Below are 22,323 nucleotides of genomic sequence, written 5' to 3'. Positions count from 1 at the left end.
GTATTGGTCCCAATTTCAGAGTTAATTCATAAGAATTTTCTCCTCGTCAGCGATAAACACGTAAGACATAAATGAAATACTTACTCAGACCCACGAATGAAGCAAGCACTAAGTCATGAGCAGACCTAAGTACCCCAAATATATCCAAAATAGAAAATCTCCAGCACATCTCGAGACATGAGCGATTCGAACTGAAACTCTCATAGAGTGAGAGAGTCCGGAAGTGAACACTATTAAATTTACATCTAATATGGGATAACATTTTTTTGAAAAAATATTTGGCATTAGAATTTTTTTATTTTGCCCTTGTTTATAAGTTGTTTATAAATTTAACCTTTAAAGGTATTTTTTAATATGCTGGCCATACATATATATATATATATATATATATATATATATATATATATGTATGTATGTATGTGTGTGTGTGCATATATATATATATATATATATATATATATATATATATATATATCAGGATGAGTAAAAAGTAAGCAACATTTTGAAACATGAAATTCATCACCATATATTTCAACAATGCAGAAATTTTATTCCTCAAAGTACCATTACAATCAACACATTTTTGCCAATGAGTTACAAGTTTGTTTATACCAGTAACATAAATATCTGGAGTTCTGGAGCTGATGAACACTTTAAATGCATTTTCAGCATCAGTTTGATTTTTGAACTCCTTCTCTCATAGGAAAGCATCATGATGCTTGAAAAAGTGGTCGTCGGTAGGAGAAAAGTCTGGGGAATAAGCTGTGTAGGGAAGAACCTTGTAGCCAAGTTCCCTCAATTTCTGGAGAGTCATTAGCGAAACGTGTGGTCAAGCATTGTCATGAAGAATTATTGGCCCTCTTCTGTTGACCCCTCTGGGACAGCGAAGTAGCAATTGTTTGTTCATTTTGACAATTTCGTAGCAATATGTTTCTGCAGTAATGGTTTTTTTCCAGGTTTTAAGAAGTTATAGTGGATGAATCCAGCAGTACATCACCAAACACTCACCATAACCTTCTTTTTGAAGTGTTTGGGTTTGCACAGAATCCACTTTTCATTGCAGGTTACAATACATTCGAGAAATGGAACGGTCTGATTATGGAGAAGTCACAAGCAAATTTCATATCTGCGCATTTTCTGATTTTCATTCAAATCATGTGGTACCCATTTATCGAGCTTTTTTGATTTTCTGATCACATGCAAATGATTGTAGGCAGTTTTCTGGCTAACTTGAAGTTCTTTTGCCAGTTTTCAAGTGGTTTTACATGAATCTTTCTCAATGACCGTCTTTAACTGAACATCATCAATGACAGATGGGCATCCACTATGCTCATGATCTTCAAGGTTCAGGTCTCCACTGCAAAATCATTTAAACCATTTTTGAGCTGATAACTCATTGGGCATTTCCTCACCAAATATTTCATTGATATTGTGAGCAGTTTCAGTTGCTTTATGCCCTTTTTTGAAGTTGAATAGCAAAATTGTTCAAAGATTGCGCTTTGTCAGTTCTATTTCAGATGATTGTAACAACAGTGAGAAAAATATCAATGTTAATTTATTGATGCATTTGGGCAAGTCTATGTCTGTATTATCTGATAACTTCAGAAAAATTTTTTTTTTAAATTCAAAACCCTGCAAAGATCCAGTACAAATTCTTCATGGTTCAAAATGTTGCTTATTTTTTACTCAACCTGATATATGTCACCACCATCATCATTTAACATTCATCTTCCACCTTGGTGGTATGGGTTGGATGGTCCTCGAATCCAACATACTGAAGAACTGCATGTGACTCTAATGTCTGCTTTATCATGTGCAATGCAGTCCTCTAACTCATCAGATCCTGTTGGACCTTCCTACACACACACACATATATATATATATATATATATATGCATGGATAATATACATTTATATGCATACACATGCACACACATATGCAAACACATATACATATATGCACATACATATATAAGCATATAGATATATACACATAAATGTGAATATATACATTGTACATATATAAATACATACATGCCTATATATACAACATACACACACATACATAGTTACATATTTGACCGCACACAAATAACCTGCAATAATAAAACAATTTTCTATGTGATATAGATGAACTGTGTCAGTGATCATTTTGCAGAAGATGACAAAACCTTTTGATATTTCAAACAATATGACACTATGAACAAATAAATGTAAGTGAATGTAATAATATTTGAGTGTTTTTATATGGTTAACTGGAATTTCCTTTTACATATATATATTATTTTACTTCAGATCAAGTTATTTGTGAAAGGAGTACCACTCCAAAGTAATTTTTATGTGCTAAAATAATTTTTTTAAGATTTGGGTAAGTAAAAGAAATGCTTTTGTTTGGGCTGAATACATCAACAAAAAAGGGTTGAAAGTAAACCTAAAACCTAGCAAGATGTGAACCTAGAACATAGGGAGGTGACACTAGATACTATAAGGCATTTAGTTCAGTGCTCCTTTCTTCATTTGTACCAAGGATAACAAAAAATTTTGAATTTCAATGCAGTACAAAAGATTGAAAGTAAACAAATATATGTGCTAATTATGTACAACAGGGGAACAAATTTATAATACAAATGTTTATAAATATTCAAGGAATATAAAAAGAAGTGTATAATCTAAATATTAATATAAATATTACAATGAATAGGCAAAATATGTTAAATATTTTAAATGAAAAGAAATTCTTCATTGATATTTCCATTGAGTGTGAGATTTGCTAAATGTTAGTCTTTTGACTTCTTTAAATCCTCAAGAATTCAGATTACTCTGTCTAACATAATGCTTATTTATTCCCACTGTTTTGAACTAAAGATGCATTGTTTTGCAGCTTTGAGATTTTGATATTGTGATTACTTATTTTTAGAATGACATTGTAGGATAGCCATGGAGGTTGAATCTGGACATAAAATAGGTAGAATATTTGAGCTGGATATCACCAGTCTAAATGCTGAAAGAGTAAACTTCTTCCCAACAAAACCTAAAGCTAGTTCAATGCTGAATCTGAGGGAAGAACCTAATCTACAAACATTAATAGCTAATGTTGCTACTCTAAGTTAGTCCCAAGTTCAATTATAACCATGTAGTGCTTTTGAATGAAGCATGTAATTGCTGGCATCAGATACCCAGCTAACAATAGGTTCTATCTCCTATTTTAGATCACCATAGTCCAGTGAATTAATAATCCTTTCTACTATAGAAACAAGGCCTAAAATTTTGAGGGAGGGAGCTAGTCAATTACATTGGCTCCAGTGCATAACTGGTACTTTCATCAATCCAAAAAAGATGAAAGGCAAAGTTGACCTCAGCGAAATTTGAACTCAGAACATAAGGACGGACAAAATACTGCTAAGCATTTTGTCCAGCGTGCTTACAATTCTGCCAGCTCACAGCCTTTGGATTAATAATACAACATAAATTTGCTGAATCTGTCTCACTCTTGTTATTCTTCTACACTTTTGCACTTCTACATGATCAGAACCATAAAACATACAGGAAACAATCTAATGCAGATACCTTCCCCAGCATGTATCATTTATTATACTTAGTTATTGCTTCTTTTTAAAATTTAAATCAAAATATCAAAAAATTGTTTTGAAAAAAGGGAAACAAAAATAGCAAATTTAAATATTAAATACCTGAGTGTTGAAGCGAGAAGCAACTTTCCGATTTTTACGTCGAATAACAGGAGCATCAGAACGGTTTGCTTTTTCGATTAATGTTTTAGGAGAAGAGAAGAGTTTTACTTTTTCAGCCAAACTTTGTCTAGAAAAGAAAATATAGTACAAAAACATAAAAATTGAAAAATTTCAGCTGGAATAAATATCAAGAGAAAATTATAATTACTAAATGATAAAATGGGAAGTAAAAATTGATAACAAAGGCGATTCAAGACATATGTATCTAATAATTTCCCAAATATTAAAATAAAGAATATTTTAAACCCAACAAATGACAACTTTATGATATATGTCAATATTCAATACCAACTAAAATGAATTTAATAAAAAAATTATGTTCTGTATACTGACACACATTCCAAAAATTTACTTTTAAGTATAAATTTAAATTGAAAAGTTTTAGCACCTTTTTTCATTACTTTATATTTATCATGGTTATGGCCATACTGAAGCAATGCCAAGTTTTGACTAATATTCTATTTAACTCTCTTCAGAAGATAAGCAATATTTACACATTTTTATTGATATTTTGTTTACATGCTTACATGCTCGTTAAAGCATAGATGAAAATGTTGCAATTTAGTAACCTTATTTTTAGCTGCGGAAATAAAAACTTTAGGCATGGGTAATTTCTTCTTGCGATCCAAGATTGGACTTTACTTTTATAGAAGATTGGTATGTAACCAAAAGTTAATATATATAGATTATGTATTATCGTTTGCATACATAATTAAAATGCTCAAAAGTGTGTAGTGTTCATTATGTGTAACAGTGTCCATTATTAGGATCTATATAATTATATCATATCAAGGGTTCACATAAGTATGCAAGTATATACCTGCAATCATGGATGATGTGAAGGAATGGTAATGAAAATGACGGATAAGTAACCAATGGCATTTATGAGTATTTTTTATTACAAATGCAGTTTATAAGTAAAAATGTCCACTTCAATTGGCATGCAGATATAGACTGGGCATTAAGTGATATAGAATATATTTCTCTGCTAAATATATATGCAGAGCCTTGCATATATCCAGGATTTTCCACGAAATTGTAGTGTTCTAACCTTTCTTTATTTTTTATCATATAAGTGCCTAAGCACAGTTCCATATAAACAGCATGTTACTTTCCAAATACAAATAGGACAATTTCATAGAAAACCCTCTTGAAATGGAATGAAAAGAAGCACTCCAGATGTATATATATATATATATTATATATATATATATTATATATATATATATATATATATACATATATCCCTATGTGTGTATGTGTGTGTCATAATTAAAATGGTGAACCCAACAAAATGTTCATACTCAATAATAATACCTTGAGTATTTTATTCTTAGTGGTCATACTAAGTAAACAAAAGATTTTACAAAGACATATATTGGCCATCCTTTATCCCTTTTATGTGTGGACTAACAGCACAAATGACTGCATGAGTAGGTTTTAACTGCAAGACAGTTAAATGAGAAGCAACTTAAAATTAGGACTCTTTGGTTGTTAGCCTTACATATTCTTTTTTGTAACACCAAAATTGTTTTAGAGTAAAGCTAGACACAATTCTTATATATATGTACAATGATTTGCATAAATTTACTGAGAAAGATACTGCAAATTATACTTCAAACTGAGTAAAAGTATAGAAGAAAGCGAAAAATTGAGGTAGATCCAGCCACCCCTGTTAACGGGGACAAAACCCAGATTTAAAACACTGGATGATGATGATGATTAATCCAACGTTTGAGGAATCTAGGGTACCAAATATTTTGATAAAAATCTAATACTATAGACTGAATTTCAAATGTATTTTACAAATAACACAAAAATTACTATCAACTAGGCATACATATCAATAGACAAATACACACACACACGTACACACACACTACATTTAAATAATTATTTGCTACTCTAGAAATCATGTACATGTCTGATTGTTATTTTTATTGTAATAGTTTTATATGTTTGAAATTATGACCTGCAAACAATGTTAAATATAGAAAGGAATGCTAACATTCAGAAGGGCTTGGTCAAAATTTGGCAAACTGCCTACTACTTGATTGTATATATCCGAAAAAGAGGTACAGTAATTCTAATTGTTTTATTGTTAACTAGCCAGCCCTTCCTTCTGACAGATTTACTCAAGTATATCTTAGCAGCTACCTATGTAGCTATTACATTAGATTTGCAATGCTTCAGTACCCAAATAACCAATTTATTCATTGTATCAGCATAATGGTAGAGTATTTTTTATTCATTTGACCCTTTTTTGTGATATATATATATATATATATGTTCATGAATATATTGTTGTTGGTGGTACTTTTCAATATTCTGTTTTCCTATAGAGAAAAAACTATCTCGAAAAGAAAGAAAACTATGAATATAAAAATATTATCTTTAGTCCTAGAATGACTATATTCTCACAAATTATAAAGTATTGGAGCAAATAAAAGTAATTCCTTTAAAAGGATAAAAAATATGTCCTTTATATCAAACATTCTTAACATTAAATACAAATAGCAAGAAATACATTAGTTTCTGAGGCTTTATTTCTGAAACAGATTGTGAAATGAAACTAGATCTCATTATGTTATACTAGTTTGAAGATACAAGATATTATCTGTGTAGATGAGAACAGTATACAGTAAAGTAATGTTCAGTTAATTTCATCATCCCCAGTCATATAAAGTTACTAAGCTTCAATTTAACTTGTTATATGATATATAATCTATTTACATGAATGCAAAGTGGTGCTAGACTTGCAATTATAAGGCACATAGATACTGGATCAGATTTCCTTTAAGCTCTGAACACTCACATAAAATACACTGGACCATGAGAAGTTAGAAACAGCATTATTAATAACAGAATGCAATCAAAATTCATGAAATATTCTTGACCAGAAAATCAGAGGTAAATTTCTTTAAGGCCCTTAGTTCTTATTTTGACAATTACTTTCCATATGAGCATGAAATTAATAGGTTTATAATGCTGGTGTAATATTGTTTCGTTGAGTGCAACGTCATCATTTATAGATGCATCTGGGAGTCAATAAAAATAATTGCTAGCATATTCAAGTGAAGTCATTCCCATAGAATTTCTACCAAGGGGCACCTGAAATTTTTTTAACAATCCTTTCCACTTTACTTGGTCTTAGCTCTCTTTTATGTCCAGTATAGAGTCAGATATTGCTTAACTTCCATCAAAGTATTTCAGTGGACTTAGTAATCCTGGTAGCATCCATCCCATCCACAGGATATGGCTGCTGTTGGCTCAAAGAGCTCATTTGTCTTTGACAAGCCTTGCTTTTTAATCTTATTGGATGCTCGCACTCTCTCCATACTGGGTAAGCTAATAAAGGGTGGAAGGAAGGTGGCAAACTGGCAGAAACGTTAGCACGTCAGGCAAAATACTTAGTGGTATTTCATCTGTCTTTACGTTCTGAGTTCAAGTTTCACCAAGGTCGACTTTGTCGTTCATCCATTCGGCGTCGATGAATTAAGTACCAGTTGCATACTGAGATCGATTTAATCGACTGGCCTCCTCCCCCAAAAATTCGGATCTTGTACCTAGAGTAGAACAGAATAAAGGGTGGAAGGGTGCAGTCTGGTTGCCAAACATTAGACAATGGACAAATAGTACTGGATTACCTGATTACTAGTAGCAGGTTTCCATCACCAGTAATGGGACTGATCCTGGCCTAATATAAACTAGTGTGTTACTTATATTTATTATTGACTTCAAAGAAATAACAGGCAAAGTTGACCCTAGTAAGATCTAAACCAAAAAGAGACAAGGCAAAAAGATAGTAGCAATACAGTAAGCAATATCAAGCAAAATATGAAAACATCAAATATATCATTTTTAAATGGTACGTGATTTGAATATTAGTATAAGCAGGAAAGATGAAATGTAAATTGCAAGCAAGAAAATGTAGAAAGTAGTTAAAGGTTCAAAACTTCAGCCATCAATACATGACAATATATTGCAATTTAACAACATCAAGGACAATGGTGATAGAAACAATGATAATGGCTGCATTCCCAACAAAATATTAACACAATGCAACAATATAAATAAGAAAGTAAAAACTGCAATATTAAAAATACTTACCAACATATAATACTATGTAATTGTTAACTAAAGTTTTAAAACATACTAATAATAGTTGATAAAAATATTTAACCATATTTTTAATAATTAATATCTAGAAACTTTTTAAAATTGAGATAAAAAGTTTCCATTAAAATAATCTATGGTAAAGTATGCGTATATTGAGATACATAGAGAACATTTCAAACAGTAATAGTACTTATAATACAACTAAAATACCTCATAAATTATTTAATCTCATTAGTACAAATAATAGTAAAGACCCCCTTTGGTCACGAATGACCATGGGATTGCATTTAGAAAGTTCCTCTCCTAGGTACAAGTCCAAGCAAGGGTGTTGGTGAAAGACCAGCAGTTGCATACCAGCCTCTCCTCTCCACACCACCAATGTTATCCAAGAGAAAAGCAAAGGTCAATACAACTTGGCACCAGTGATTCCACAACTCATTTCTATAGATGAGTGAACTGGAGCAACATGAAATAAAGTGTCTTGATCAAGAACACAACACACAGCCTGGTCTGGGAATCAAACTCACAGCCTCGCGATCGTAAGCTTGATGCTCAAACCACTGAGCCATGCACCTTCATTCTACAGATAATACAGAAAAAAAAATAAATAAAATCTATTAGAAATAAAGATTAAATTCTTCTCCAATGATATAGCCTAAAAATATTTTGTAGTTATCGAAGCAAACAAAAAATAGTTTCAGAGCAAAGAAGAAAAAATTCAATAGTTTAAAATTTTTTTATAAACTGGAAAACTTCATAAATAATATAAATTTCATCCTTGAGCAACTTTACATCAAATGTTACAATACAAGGTGAAAATTTAATTGCATAAAAATAAATAAGAAAGTAAACAATTTTTTAAAATCTGTTTTATTCTTCAAGAATATCTCTCATTATAATCAGATAGTTATTCAATGCCTTTTCTTATTCATTCATCTTCTCTAAAAAAAACAGATAACCCTGGACCATGGCTGAGCAGTAAAGTTTTAAAACCATTCTTCTATTGCAGTCCTTCTACAAATGCTAAGAAGAAGACAGCCTTATACAGAATAATTTTGAAGTATAAGGGTAGGATAAAAATGAAAAGTGTGTTGATATTAAAAATTGGAACAGTGACAATCAAATCTTAAGCTATGACCTAGATTTCACTTATCCAACTGATTATTCAATGACATTAGTAAACTGTTAACAAGTTGCCATTCATATTAGTTGTAGTGATGTTGATTTGATAAACATTTCATCTATCTTTTGGAAAGCATGCATAAATATGTATGTCCTCTTGTCTTTTAATATCATTTTTCATGTGTTCACATTTTGGTTCTATAATTGCTTTCTACAATTCTTCTGATCATTCATTCAAAAGATATCAAATTTATGTTCTTCATTTTCAGTATGCTTCATGAAAGCCATTGCAAGATTTGTTTTCAATAATTTAACACAAGATAGCACATCACATATGTTCATTATGAATGCAAAAAAATCTAAGTTTAAATAATATCTCAATGCATAAATCAATTTCTATTTTACTTCAGACTATATAGTCTTACTGTGTCTCACTGTAACCAGAATATCGGATGTGGTTATGCACTGTTAGTCACAATGTGTTTCCACAAATTGTTTTAGCTTTCGAATAATGCCACCCCGTTTGATAGATAGGTAAGCCAACATTCCCTCTTAACAGGAAACCAGTCTGTTGCAGAGTTACAGGTGAGTACACTGGAGTAATGTGAAATGAGGTGTGTCACCGGGTTACAGCTGAGAGCACTGAAGCAGTTTGAGTTTGGGAAACAAAACCACAATCTAGCAATCATAAGTGCAATCCCCTTATCACTGGTCCACACTTCTTCACATGAATGGATAAAAGTTGCAAAAAGTAAATGATTTCTTATATTTGGGCTCGTGAGTTGGTACAAGTGAGAAGGACATCACAATTTGCTTAGCTAAAGCATGGCAGCATTGTGAAAGATGGACACCATTTTGAAATCAAATCTAAACAGAAAGCTTAAGATTAATTTCTTTCAAGCAACAATAGAAACTGTGCTCTTATATGATTGCACTACATGGACTCCAACTAAGGCACTGGAAAGAAAACTGGACCATACGCAAAACTTCTGAGAGCAGCATTTAACATTAAATGGTAGTCACAAGTGTTACATTCCGAAACCCCCCACAATAGGTGAAAATCTGCGAAGTAGAAACAGTACTGTACGGTATATTTTTAAAATTATTTTTATAATTTGTATATAGGTGCAGGAGTGGCTGTGTGGTAAGTAGCTTGCTTACCAAACACATGGTTCTGGGTTCAGTCCCACTGTGTGGCACCTTGGGCAAGTGTCTTCTACTATAGCCTCGAGCCAACCAAAGCCTTGTGAGTGGATTTGGTAGACGGAAACTGAAAAGAAGCCCGTCGTATATATGTATATGTATATATATATATATAATATATATATATATATATTATATATATATATAATATATATATGTGTGTGTGTGTGTGTTTGTGTGTCTGTGTTTGTCCCCCCAACATCGCTTGACAACCGATGCTGGTGTGTTTACGTCCCCATAACTTAGCAGTTCGGCAAAAGAGACCGATAGAGTAAGTACTAGACTTTCAAAGAATAAGTCCTGGGGTTGATTTGCTTGACTAAAGGCAGTGCTCCAGCATGATCACAGTCAAATGACTGAAACAAGTAAAAGAGTATTTATTTCATTATAAATGCAAGACAACACCATGGAGGAATCAATGTAAGCTTAGATACTAAACCACAATAGGTGAACTGCGATATGGTGAGGGATTACTGTAATATTTCAAGAGTTACCTCCACCATAAAGAAAAGAAGACGGAGATTCTGCAGGCTCTCCTTTTGTAGCAAAGATGAAGTAGTGAATTAAAATGTTGATGTGGGAACCAACACAGGGAAAGCAACCGAAGAGTCATCTTGCCAGGACACTTATTGACCAACTGGTTGAAGACTCTGGTTTTCTGAAGAGAACCAACCAAGAGCAATGCAGGAAAGGGAATTCTGGAATCAAGTGCTTGAAAATGTTCATCTGTGAATAATGTGGAAGTTACAAAGTTTTACATCCAAACAATTGAAATTTGTTCTTTCACATTTATTTTTATAGTAATATCTTTTTTTACATTATTACTGCATTATTTTGGTCTTTTTGCTTGTTGTTTCTAATTTTACTCATTAAACTGTGACAATATGGGGCACTGCCTTTAAAAAAATTCTTCTATTTTCCAATGATCAATTTAGTTTATTGAATTCACTAGCTATTAGGGTAATAAAGGAATCTGTGTAACCCATCAGCATTTAAACTGGCTATATTCAGCCCAAATACTCTGCTTGTTTTACATTCAAACAGATCCAGCCTCTCACACCTACCCTACAATGACATTCTAAAGATAAACAGACACATCATTGAAATCTCAAAGTTACAAGATAATGCATGTTTAATTCAAAACAATATGAGAAATAAGCATTACATTTGACAATCTAAATGTCAATTATAATAATTGTTCAAAATATATCTATAATGTTGAGTATTAAAGTCTTATTGCATCTTAATCAGATTTTCCAATGTGAATAGGTACTTTAAAATAAAATCTTATAACTTCAAGTTCTATATTTAAGAGATGAGGAATTATGTACATTATTTACATTTGATGGATATTTGTCCTTATCTTGTTTGTTGTTAACAATGTTTTGGTTGATATACCCTCCAGCCTTCATCAGGTGTCTTGGGGAAATTTTGAACCTGAGTTCTCATTCCTAAGGTATTCTTCGATGTTGTTGTTACCCTCTAACCTTCATCAAGTTTCTTGGGGAAATTTCGAACCTGGGTTCTCATTCCTAAGGTATTTTTCAATGTTGTTGTCATTGGTATAATTATTATTATTATTATTATTATTATTATTATTGAGGTTACTGTCTGGAATCAAACTCGAAATCTTGGGGTCAGTAGCCTGCACTCTTAACCACTATGCCATATGCCCACGGGCAATTATGGAGTGAATTTTAGGGCTTATAAATCAATTATTTTCCTATCCTTCCTTAATACCAGTTCCCATATGTTATTCATATCTGCACTTGGTCTGCTTAGGAGGTTGTTGTGTCCTAGCATATTTGCAGCTTCTTTTAGTTTACGTATTTTCCTGTGGTGTTTTCTGTCTTTTATTTTAATTTCATTCCACAGTGGGAGGTGGTCTCCATTTTCCCATACATGATCAGCTATACCTGATTTATCAATATCACCTTGTGGCACAGCTTTGCGATGTTCCTCTACTCTTATTTTGATGGGGCAGCATGTATTCCTTTGTATAACCTCCACAGCTGCATGGGATGGAGTACACACAGTTTTTGGTCATATTCTCTTCTATTGGTGGTTTTACTCCAAGGATATATTTGCGAAGTGTTGTATTACTCTTGATGCCATATGGGCTGCATACCTTTTGTATCTTTTCAGACAGGCCTTTCACATAGGGTAGACAGACTGTGGACAGTTTATTGGTTTCGTCCTCTCTTTTCTTCATAACTGGAGTGGATAGCATGTTTTTGGGGTAGTTGTTGCTTAATAGATTGTTACTGAGCTTGATCATTTCTTCATGGTGGGTATCACTATCACTACTTATATTCTTTGCTTGATGTTTTAGGCACTGAGCAATCCCTCTCTTTACACTGGTGAGAATTGAAGTTGAGGTATTGTCCAGTGAAGGTTGGTTTGTGGTGTATGGATGTCCTGAAACCATACTTGGTGTGCGTTATTACTATGTCCAGGAATGCTAGCTGATTGTCTTTTTCTTTTTCTATTGTGAACTGTATGGATGGCTTTATTGAGTTCACATGATTTTGGACATCTCCTGATGGGACCAAAGTATAAAGGTGTCATCAACATATCACAGCCATAGGGTTGGTTTTAATGGTGTTGACCCTAAAGCCAAATTCTCAAAGCATTCCCAAGTATATATTGGCTATTATTGGTGTTAATGGCAAACACATAGCTAAACTCTCTTCTTGTCAATATATATATGAAGTAGGTAGTTTCTACACAGAAGGTCAACATTTCCATCAAGTTTCTTATTGGTATATCACTGGTATATAGGGATCATGATACCCACCACAAATAAAAGATCAAGCTCAGTAACAATCTATAAGCAACAACTACCCCAAAAACATACTATCTGCTCCATTTATGAAGAAAAGGGAGGATGAAACCAATAAACTGTCCACAGCCTTTCTACCCTATTTGAAAGGCCTCTCTGAAAAGATACAAAAATTATGTGGCCCATATGACATCAGGACAGTATTCAAGAGTAATACAACACTTCAAAAATATCTCATGTGAATAAAACCACCAGTAGAAGAGAATATGACCAAAAACTGTGTGTACTCCATCCTATGCAGCTGTGGAAGGTTATACAAAGGCGAAACATGCTGCCCCCTTAAAATAAGGGTAGCAGAACATCACAAAACTGTGACACAAGGAGATATTGATAAATCGGATATAGTGGATCATGTATGGAAAAATGGAGCTCACCTCCCCCTGTGGGATGAAGTTAAAATAATAGACAGAGAACACCACTGGAAAATACGAAAAGTAAAAGAAGCAGCACATATGCTAGGACACAACAACCTTCTAAGCAGACCAAGTGCAGATATGAATAGCATATGGGAACTGGTATTAAGGAAGGATAGGAAAATATTAGATTTATAAGCCCTAAAATTCACTCCATAATTGCCCATGGACATATGGCATAGCGGTTAAGAGGTGGGCTACTAACCCCAAGATTCCAAGTTCAATTCCAGACAGTGACCTGAATAATAATAATAATAATAACATTGAAAAATACCTTAGGAATGAGAACCCAGGTTCAAAATTTCCCCAAGACACCTGATGAAGGCTGGAGGATATATCAGCTGAAAAGTTGTGTTAACAACAAACAAGATGAGGACAAATATCTGTCAAATGTAAATAATGTACATATGATTAGTGACTGAATCAATGTGAAAAGTCCCAAAAATAAGACAAGAAAAGTTCAATGAAGCAAACTACTAAGTTACTATTTTGCTGTATTTTTCTTTGAGTTTTAGATTTTTTTTTTAAAGAGAAGCAAATAGCAGGCTAGAAGAAGGAATCTGTGCTTTGTTAAAGTGCATCTAAGCGACCAAAAATGTAGTAGTAGTAGTAGTAGTAGTAGTAGTAGTAGTAGTAGTAGTGGTGGTGGTGGTGGTGGTGGTGGTGGTGGTGGTGATGGTGATGATGATGATGATGATGATGATGATGATGATGGAGGAGGAGGAGGAGGAGCAGGAATAATGATAGTGATGATGATGATAATGACAACAAATATTGATAGTATTAAAACTTGATGGCAGAAATGTTACAGTTACCTGGTAAGGTCATCACTATGAGTGGTTGGGTCCATTTCTTCTTCATAACTCTCACTCTGTAACAATGACTCTAAACTGGGAGCAGATGATAAAGTTTTAAGCCCAGTATTTAATTTCTTTTCAGCCTCATGCACTTTCTCCATAAACTCAATCTGATCAGTAATACTATTACGTTTCCTGTCACTGACGTTTTCTTCGGCAATTTCAGAGGCAGTCTTCACTTCATCTTCAGTAACTGGCTGTGTTTTATAACGTTCTCGCTTCTTTCTGTCGATGTAACGCTTTGCTCCACTAGCACACTTTTTGGATTTTTCTTCTAGCTTTTGAAAGATACAGGCTCTGTCAGCAACACTAAGATGAGTAATGTCATCGTCTTCTGTGTCAGCATCAATTGCTAGGTTTTTCATACTATCAGAACCCTGAGAGTCTCTCTCAAAATCTGAGCAAGATGAAACAATTCCAGAATCAGTTTTATAATCCCTTAGAGCTTGCATTGTAGACTTAAAGTTATCCAACCCAACAGTCTCTCCTTCAGGGATGGCCATTAGCTCAGCTGCTGTAACTGGCAGAGTTTTATACCTCTCTCTCTTTTTCTCTGACATTTTCTCGGGTATGTAAGGCTGTGGATATTCAGTTTTCTTCCCAGGATATGTTTTACGTTGCTTTTCTTGATCTTTCAATTGTTCAAAGATGTTAATAGATGACCGTTTCATCACCAAAGCTCGGAAATTACTCACAGTTTCCAAACTGTAAAAAAAGTACTATCTGATCAGGAACTATTATAATACAAGATTCTAAACCCCAAGAGCTAGCTTATGTATAGAGGATTCTTTTAAGTGCATTAAATACAAAAATCATAAAATAAAACTTAATTTGAACATAAAAATAATAAAACATATTTAAAATATTTATGCAAGCAAATAAGTTTAAAATGAAATATTTTCAGGTTTAATCTAATGGTTAAATGCCCAGCATAAATTTACTTATTTATTCAAGTAAATTTTATAAAATCAGATAAAATAAGGTAGGTATATAATGAATTGGTTACACATTAATATCACAACAAACCAATTATATTTATAATAGGCATCAGTATGTGACTGCAAGTAATGATATTGTTTTAACACTTTTGTCAAAATTTAAATGTAAAAATATAATACATATGATAGTAATTAATTAATGTAAAGCTGAATTCTAACATTTTTAAAAGATTAAAGTAAAATTCATAATTTTAAATTTTAATAAACTAAAGACCTGTTCAGTGTACAAAGTATCTAAGATGAAAATATAGTTCTCTTCTTCATTCAATACAAAGCAAAATAAATACTCTATATATTCATTCTTCTGTTTTCTAATTAATTAGGTGATCATCCTGGGCATTTCTATTTAAACTATCTCAGACTCTTTTAATGTAGTTGTACAAATTGTTTTTTAAACCATGTAATCAAGGTTCAATATCAGAAGTTGCAATCATTAATAAACACTAATTCCAGCAATTGTTAAGAATGACCAAAAGAATTCAGTTGTAAACTATTCTACAAAATTTTTATTAATTGATTCTTTAAAAATAATATTCATAATGTTTGAAATATGCTATTCAACTCATTATGTTGCATATAATTCCAGTCCTATATCCAAAAGAACAAAATGCTAAAACACTAAATGAAAGCTATGAGAATTGATATTTTCAACTACATACATTTTAACATGAATTAGAAAACATTTTGGTTTGACATTTCCCAATTTCTTTTTAAAATTTTAATTTCCATTAAATTTTATCAACATTTAGAAAATGGTATAAGGATACAAGTGATTTATATTTTGAAACAACAAAGAGAAATAATTTCTATGTTATTGATACTATCACTATTAAAAACTGCTAAGGCAGCAAGCTGGCAGAATTGTTAGCACGCCAAGCAAAATGCTTAGCGGTATTTTATCAGTCTTTACTTTCTGAGTTCAAATACCGCTGAGGCTGAATTTGCCTTTCATCCTTTCAGAGTTGATAAAATAAGTATCAGTTGAGTACTGGGGTTGATGTAATCGATTTAACCCTCCCCTGAAAATTGCTGGCCTTGTTCCAAACTTTGAAACAATCATTAAAAACTGCAACCCTTAGTCGTCAATAAAGAAATTATTATTAAAAATTGCATTAAACTGTTTTGCTAATTCTCCTTTGAACTCTCAGATTATTTATAACATAAATTTACTTATATTTTAGTCTCATTTACTTTTATCTTGTACAAAATATATAAGTATAAAATACTAAATTGCTAGAAATGGTTAAATCAAACCTTTCAGAATTATTTATCTATTTATAACAATTGCTTGTTTGGTTTGAACAAAGAATTTGAAGTAAAAGCCAAAAAAAGTAAAATTAAAATTTAAACAAAACAAAATTTAAATACATAACAAACGTAAGAAAAAATAAGATTTCATAATATACAAGAAACATCTTAAAACAAAGTAACTGTTTTCCCATAACTCTTGTAAACAAGTGTTTAAAATTGCCTTCACAGACAATAATAATTTATTTAGGTATTTGATAATTTTTACATATTTTTAAAATTAATAATGTAAAAGAAGATAATATTATCTTGTATAATCAATTAAGTATTACTTATAAACAATCATAATTCCCTCTAATTAGAATATTTAGAAAATATTGCAAATAGTTTCCTTTTGTGTATTCAGACATATACTTGCCAGTGCAATAAACTTAAAATTTGGCATTGTAATTACCAATGTAAAAACTAAATTTAAACAAAAAGGATGCTTGAAAATATACAATATATATTGTACTACAACATCAAAGGTGACAAACTTCATGCTAAAGATTATTACTATATAACTATTCTTACCTATCAGCTTCTTTCACCTCTTCTTGCGTAACGGGTTGTGTCCTGGACCGCCAGTCATCTCGACCCCGTTGATATTTCTTCCTCCTTTCCTGGTAGGCTTCTTTACTAAGAGCCAAATCACTTAATTTATTAAAAAGTTCTTCAGGTAACATAGTCTGCTTTTGAATATCTTCAAAGTAAGTTCTACTAACAGATCCTAACCTGAAATTTAGAATTAGAAAATTTTGTTAAAAATGTATTTGAAAAGAGAGTTTGGGATTGTTTGTAACTAGGTCTGTTTAGTCAAAACAAGGATTACAAAATGAAACATCTGTAGGTTTGAGAGGAAATAAAGAATTTTGGAATAAAGACTACCTGTTATGATTGTTGCCTGTAGGACATGGGGCTTCATGGAAGTAACATTTAAGTGAGTTCCATTACACAGGTGAAGTAGGTCAAGAATGCTTCATTGGGCCTAGTTTTATATGCAGTGGTGGCAAAATGATTTTTCTCCTTAACTAATGGCTCATGATTTACATTATGACATCCAGGTATCATAGTTTCCCAAGGTGGCCATTCTGAGTGTACATAATGCTCTGATCTGGCCCTACTATCCTACTTGCAAAGGAAGCACATAAACTTGGTGTATCCCGTTTGTAGCCCATTAAGTAGGGCTACTACTTTCAAGTCTGCACAAATTAGCCACTCATACTCCTTGTAACTTATGCAGTCTAGAATAAAAGTGAGGTTCTCATATGTCTCTCTTAAAATGACAGAGTGAGCAACTGGAACTGAAGGCATGGTGTTTCCAATGTGCCACAGAACCACATTTATGCTGTAAAGGGATGCATCTATGAATAACCTCTACTCATTTGGTTCATAGGTCAGCTCAAAGGCATTGAATAGGTCTCTGATATTATTAGAATAAGTCAAGTTGTTTTCCAAAGTGAAGAACTGCAGTAGATCTGCAGAATGCTCCTAAATGCTGTAATTAGAGCGTCTTTATCCAACAGGTTCCATTGTTGCAGACATGAGGCCAGGACTTCACTCTGTTGCTTAGTAAGTGTTAGATCACAAACTAGATCATTGAGTTCAGATTGAGGTTTCTTGTCAGATTTACCATGGATTTGGACCCACATAACTATAAAAATATTGTGTGTACTTTTACAATTTTCCTATGTTAGGTTGACAACCCATTTTTCTATGTTAATGGTTGACACCCCATTAAAATTATATCAAAATCTGTATATAACTTTTAGAGTTGTCAGTTTCAGCCCAATCCTGTTTACAAGAAACTGGAGGGTCACAGAAAGAAATGGATGTTATATTCGTGATCTACACACAAAATACCCATAGAAAAGATTATTCATTTCTGTTTTTGCTTTCTTTGTTATACAGTGTTATTTTCTTATGATTTTCCATCTGCTAACAAATGTCCAAAACAAAAAATTCTAAAATGTATGTAATGAAAATATCAAGTAATTTTTAATGAACAATTAAGACATTTCTAGCATGTTTTGAGGAGAAAGTAAATCTGAAAGAGGCCTTGTAGATTGAGGGATCAGTTGATATAAATGTAATTGATGTTGATATTACAGTATGTATCTCAGTTTTAGAATAGGTACACTGCATCTATGCATGATGAAAAGGTAGGAAACGGGAAAGTCATCTAGCCATAAAACACTGGCTCAGAAAATCATGCAAACATGGAACACCAGACGTAAAATTATGATAAAAATGAAATAGTTGATGTTGAGACTTAAACACTATAGGTTAATGGTTAGATAGAAAACATATGGAAGAAGAAAAATGTGCCAAAGATTTGAAGTTCTAAGCTGAAGAGAAGAAAGGAAAATACAGCAAGTCACAGAAAATGAGAGAAATTGAGGCTACAGTAGCCAAAGTAAAGGTATTTATAATTTGGGAGGGTTTAATGGGAGCTCCATCAAAAAAGTGTTAGAAGGGGGCAACCTGTTAGAAATCTCCCAATCCAGGTAGCTATATCAAATTGAAACTGTAAATGGAAAGCTTTGCCATAAATTTCTAATTCCACATAAGGAAATAATGTGGACTGTTATTAATTCTAGTCAGGGTAGTTAATGCTACATGCCATAATCACCTACATGCCATAATCAACTACAAAGAGGGGTAAAGACATCTTCTAGGAATCCCCTCATTCTTTGGACTCGTGTTAATGAGGAAAAGATTGCACTAAATATTAAGCTTCTTAGAAAATTCTTTACATGTTTCATCTACCAGAAAATGTCACTATCCCAAAAGCTAATAGTTTGAAAACTAAAAATCAAAACTGAAAAAAAAAAGATTTAGTTATTTTGAATTATCAATTTTCCTTCTTTATCAAATAAGGTGTTCTACTTACCCCCCCCCCTAACTTAACTTACAATACCTTACAATTAGTGAGCAAGTTTTAGAAACCAATTGAAAATTATGAATTATCTCCCTTATATTTAACAGCATATTTATTTTCAAAAGAAATGTATTCTTTCTTTATCAACTATTTGTGTATCACTTCACTTGGCTATTTAATAGTGAGAAAACATGAGATACAGGAAGCAGTAGATTCCAACAGTCATTAATTATTTGTTGTTATTTTCTTGATTAATTAATATTATACCAAAAAATTCAAATATATGCAAAGGTTTAAGAGGAGTCAAAAAAATTGACAAAAAGTTTTAGTATATCTGTTAAGAGAACAATGAATTGTGTGCTTCTCAGCTGCTTGTTTCTGAGTCACTTCACTTCATTTGACAACAGAAAAGACATGAGGACAAAGAAGCTATAGACCTTTGATGAAATATTAACTATTTTCATGTTTAATATTTACTTCTAATAAATATATGCAAAAAGTCATGGATAAATATCTTTAGTTCTGCAAAGCAGCAAAAGCAAGATGCAATATGACAGGACTCATCTGCTTCAAGGACAAAATGAGACACTTTGTTGTGTAGCCTTATAGAATTAAGGGAAGGTGAAAGTAATATGTGAAGAGGTTGTTGAATGTGGAAAATAAATGGGATGACTACATCAATAGCAATTCAGATCTGGGACATCAAAGGTAATAAATGAGAAATAAGTTGAGAAAATCAGTAAATAAATTAAAATCCAAAATGTAAAACATATAACAATTAAATTTACCTTGACCTAGGTGTTTTTGGAGTAGTAGCTCCCGATGTTGATGAAATCTGAGTTTCCATTTGAGAAATTCTTTCTGATACTGATAGCGTTTTTTCTTCAGGTTCTTCATTTATAACTTCTGATTGTAAAGAATCTTGTCTGAAATATATAAGGAACATAGATATAAGATCTTGATACAACAGAGAACAATTTCTTTATACTGCCAGCTGAATACCAAAACAGAAACAAATAAAAAGATTGCATTATATCCCCCAAAACATGCATTAAACAGCATTTAAATGTATAACTGAAAAAAGAAATTCATAAATTTATATGCATACAATTATGCAACGGTATTAATTAAGGAGTGCATGAATTTCTAAGATTATGAAGAAGCGAAATTTCACAAACGAGTCATGTAAATTAAAAAGCTTCAATTGATAATGGATGTGAGTCCTAAATTTTTTTTTTTCCCCTTGTACTTAAGTTCTAAAAACTTGTTTTAATACATGTGTATATACATAATCGTGTGTGAGTGTGCATGTGTGTGTGAGTGTGAGAGAGAGAGAGAGAGATCATATATATGAAATAGGGAGAGGAGGAGAATTTAAGTATTTTTGGTTTAAGAAACTAAATGAGTTCGGTTTATAAATGTGACAATGTTAGCCAGAAGAATTTTTCAATAAGAAAGTAATCAAGGTAAAGAAAAAAATAAGGCTATTGTCACAGATGAAATGCCATGAATAAAACAAATAAATAATGTTATTTTTGTATTTTGATAATCCATGTTAGTAATAAGATTTGAAAGATTTAAAATTTGTCAGAGGGCATGACAAATTTAAATCTTTGTCAAGAGGGAAAATCTAAAATTATCCTTCACTGTATTTGGTGTATACAGACACCAAACTGAAAAGGGGACATAATGTAAGCTTCCTTTTTTATGGCTGTGGCACAGTTAAAGCTATGAGTCAACAGTTAGTTTGCTTTTATTGGATTCCTCCTGTTGTTTGTTTGATTTGAGAAATAACATAAAGAATTCACAAGATTGTATAAAAAAAAAAGCAATTGGTTAAGTTTGATAGACACAAAATAGTAATTAGCATTAATTTATGCTGTCATTGTTCTACCAAGTGAAAAACATTTTATTTTTAGCTGCTTAAATTAATAAAAAGAAGTGTATTTAATAGGTCAAATTAAACATAATGATAGTGCTTTACTACTCTATTAGTGGTCACACTAATAGAGGAGTAAAGTATTTCAGATCTCTCCTTAAGTGCTTAATTAACTATTCATTGGAATCAATTTCATACTATGAAGCTACTGACATTATAATCAATCCTGACAGTCATCTGAGAAATGTTTCAGTAACCAATACCTTATAATACTAAGATACCTTTAAGAAAGAAAACATAGTGATAAAAAGAATGGGACCAATTTTTGACTCCCTATCAGTAATGACAAATTTTAAGGGAAATATCTGAATTCTTATTAATAAAAAAATTAGAAAAAAGTGCACATAAATTCACCTAAGCAATCAGTTTAATGAAGCGTTTCAAGTGCATTTTATTCTCAGCTTCTTAGACTTCATCAAGATCCTTCTAGCATTAATTCATTACCTTCATATTTGGTTGTGAAATGTTCATTGGAGCAAACCAAGACTAAAGACATGGCTTCTATTTTCAGGCAATTGCTGTTAATTAATTTGATAACATACAACTATTTGAATTTAAAAGAACAGCTTCTGGTCAAAATCCTTGAATATGCAGGAGTTCCCTGTCCTAACAAATCAGGAATTATTTTTGGCCCTTTATGTGCCAATCTGGCTGAGAATGTCAATGGTCACATATAACTAATCCTCAAACATTCCATAATTTCATGTAAGAATTCTATTGCTAAATTTTATTCTAAATATCAGCTCATTATATCAATAAATTAAAATGTTATAATAATTATCTAAAACCTATCTTGCCTAAAATCCTATTTTAAAAACTGAAATGCATATGTAGTTGATGATTACTAGAAATACAATATATTAAAAAGGTAACCTGTAAGAAAGAAATGGGCAACAATAATATAAACTCGGGG

General features: G+C 32.0%; 1 protein-coding gene across 10 annotated transcripts in view; it reads right to left on the bottom strand.

The window, feature by feature from the left end:
• The window catches only part of LOC115211517 (supervillin), a 273,144-nt gene that overhangs the window by 85,331 nt on the left and 165,490 nt on the right, over nucleotides 1-22,323 (bottom strand). For 9 of the 10 annotated variants that reach the window (XM_036506226.1, XM_036506231.1, XM_036506225.1 and 6 more), the window contains 4 exons: nucleotides 20,260-20,397; nucleotides 17,125-17,325; nucleotides 14,264-15,010; nucleotides 3,690-3,816 (listed from right to left, as the gene is read on the bottom strand). In XM_036506226.1, the coding sequence (XP_036362119.1) occupies nucleotides 3,690-3,816; nucleotides 14,264-15,010; nucleotides 17,125-17,325; nucleotides 20,260-20,397 (1,213 nt within the window). The remainder of the gene's footprint in view (nucleotides 1-3,689; nucleotides 3,817-14,263; nucleotides 15,011-17,124; nucleotides 17,326-20,259; nucleotides 20,398-22,323) is intronic. The other variant, XM_036506232.1, reaches the window with a different exon arrangement.

The sequence above is a fragment of the Octopus sinensis genome, linkage group LG1 (genome assembly GCF_006345805.1).
Source record: "Octopus sinensis linkage group LG1, ASM634580v1, whole genome shotgun sequence".
Taxonomy (NCBI): Eukaryota; Metazoa; Mollusca; class Cephalopoda; order Octopoda; family Octopodidae; genus Octopus; species Octopus sinensis.
This window is presented reverse-complemented; position numbering and strand designations above follow the sequence as displayed.